Consider the following 2,172-nt stretch of genomic DNA (forward strand, 5'->3'; position numbering starts at 1 on the left):
TTAAATGGGTTCTCCAGCTTCAACTTGGATTAATGATAATGTATTTGACTTCCATATTCTGCTCCCAGGGCATAATATTTGTCCTTCTGAATGCTATAACACAATTATTCCCGTGATATTAGTTCTACTATTTTGCTTGTCTTACTTTTTCCCTTGTAATTGTTGTCTCGGTGACATTCAAATTCACATGGATATATAGTTTTAGAAAGCGAGGATGAGATGATAGTTAGAGAGTTTGCTGTACTGCTTGATGCACACTAGGTTTATTTAAATATGGCGAGATCAATTTATGCAAAACTGTTCTGTCTCACAAGCTTTCTTTATCAAGTATGATGACAGGTCAGTAATGGTTTTGTTCCTTGTTAGAATGAGCCAATTTCGGATAACATTAGCCATAAGGATAGAAAAATTCAAACCTTATCTGATAGGTATTTTCTTTTTCTTACTCATCATGTTGTTTACTTGTTTTATAGCAAAATTATATAATTTAAAGCGGTTTATGGGAATGAAAGCAGCTATTTTGACAAACAATTCAAAATCGAAATCTTTTAGTGACAAACTTGGCTTTAATGTTCTTACATTACAAGATAATGTTGCAACCTTTGAGCTGCTCAAGTTGCTTGGTTTTGATGAAGGGAAGGTGCTGGATGGACACTAACCATTTTGATATTGTTTTCCTTCACATTGGAGCTACTAGTGAGAAGTTTAATAGTTAAGAACAAAAAACGGTTGCTGCTGAAATGGATTATATCAATGCCTTGGTTGGTGAGGTAATATGCCGAGCACAACCGGGATCTGACATTGGTTCACGTCTGCACTTATCCGTTGTCATGAGCTATGGGAATGTCTTGGAAGGAGATGATCTGAAGTATTCGGTATCGAAGAAGGAAGACGAGAAGAACTCTTATCTTTCAGCTCTCTTACCTTTACAAAGTTATTCTATAAAAGGGGGAATTCATCGGAAGGATGTAAGGTAATAAAGTATAGGGATTAAAAATCTCAAAGTCTGTGCTTTATCTGTGTAATGTCTTGCATATTTACCTCTCCATATCAAATGATACAGGCACCATTCTCCCATGTTAATGGCGCAGCAGCAACATGCTGTGACTCACAAGGATAACGCAGAGAGATTTTGTTTTGAAGACTTCAAGGAGGCTTGTTTTTAGATTTTACTTCAAGTTTATTGATCAACATCGTTTGCGATTCAGTATATTTGCTAGTGTGTAGTGTCTTTAAGTCTTACCCGTCGAGCTTAAAAATCCAACAAATTCAATAACTTCCGCTATCAACAAAATAATTAAATTGGTTTTGAAGTTTAATATTGCTTGGAAGTTCCCTATAAATAACAACTACGCCTTTATCTCATTAGGTGGGATCGGCATGGATCGAACGACGTCATAATGTTATATCATAAATTATGTTCATAAGAAGTTCCCTATGGGTTATTTAGCAGTATTGTAAGGCTTCATTTTTTTCCATTTTTTCTAGGGGAATGCTTACTATAGCTTATTTCACTATTTTTTGTTTTCTTCTTGTCATGCAGCATGGTGGAAATCTTACAATACCAGCAGATAGGTTCTTTCATGAGATAGCCTTTAAGCTTTGGAAAATTGAAAAATAACTTTCTTACAGCATTATAACCATTTATCATTGACCAAAAATAAAAGATCACCAATTTCTTTTGAACTTTCCCCATTTCCTTCTCGTTTATTGCTTGAAGGAATGTGAGAACCTGGGACTTGGAAGAACAACTTCTCTATGGATTTCGTAGAAAATAGTTTTACTATTATTTCATATAGAAATGAGAACCGAGTACCCTTTCATGGCCGTGGAAACTTACAAGAAAAACGTGTTATCTCAAAAAGTGGGTTACATTTCAGAGATAGAGATAGGGATTTTGATTAGTCAATTATTTAAATATTTGTAAAAATTGGAGACCATACCATAAGTCACTAAATTAAAGTATTTTGAGTCCATCATAAGAGATGAGAAAATTGATAGAAAAGTAAATCATAGAATTTAAGTTGAGTGAGTGAAATGATGAAGTGCTTTATCATATATGATAAAAAGGGTTACTTAAAACTTAAGAAGTTTTAACTTTTAACACGTTTATAAATTTGGTATTGTTACATGAGACTGAACTTTGAGGTAAAGTATTAACGGTTACAAATT

General features: G+C 33.8%; 1 protein-coding gene across 1 annotated transcript; it reads left to right on the top strand.

Annotated features, from left to right (window-relative positions):
* On the top strand, positions 1–1,621 carry LOC109337399. The gene is made up of 3 exons (XM_019574365.1): positions 1–973; positions 1,064–1,154; positions 1,544–1,621. The coding sequence occupies exons 1-3, from the start codon at positions 741–743 to the stop codon at positions 1,619–1,621; spliced, it is 402 nt and encodes a 133-aa protein (XP_019429910.1). The 5' UTR covers positions 1–740.
* Positions 1,622–2,172: the final 551 nt, after the last annotated feature.

Source organism: Lupinus angustifolius, unplaced genomic scaffold, assembly GCF_001865875.1.
Source record: "Lupinus angustifolius cultivar Tanjil unplaced genomic scaffold, LupAngTanjil_v1.0 Scaffold_5_224, whole genome shotgun sequence".
NCBI lineage: Eukaryota > Viridiplantae > Streptophyta > Magnoliopsida > Fabales > Fabaceae > Lupinus > Lupinus angustifolius.

What these genes read in the sequence shown, in the direction of transcription:
- LOC109337399 (XM_019574365.1), top strand. Translation starts at nt 741, where the DNA reads ATGGATTATATCAATGCCTTGGTTGGTGAGGTAATATGCCGAGCACAA. An exon ending in ATTCATCGGAAGGATGTAAG is followed by an intron (nt 974 to 1,063) that starts GTAATAAAGTAT and finishes CAAATGATACAG; the next exon opens with GCACCATTCTCCCATGTTAA. An exon ending in GTTTTGAAGACTTCAAGGAG is followed by an intron (nt 1,155 to 1,543) that starts GCTTGTTTTTAG and finishes CTTGTCATGCAG; the next exon opens with CATGGTGGAAATCTTACAAT.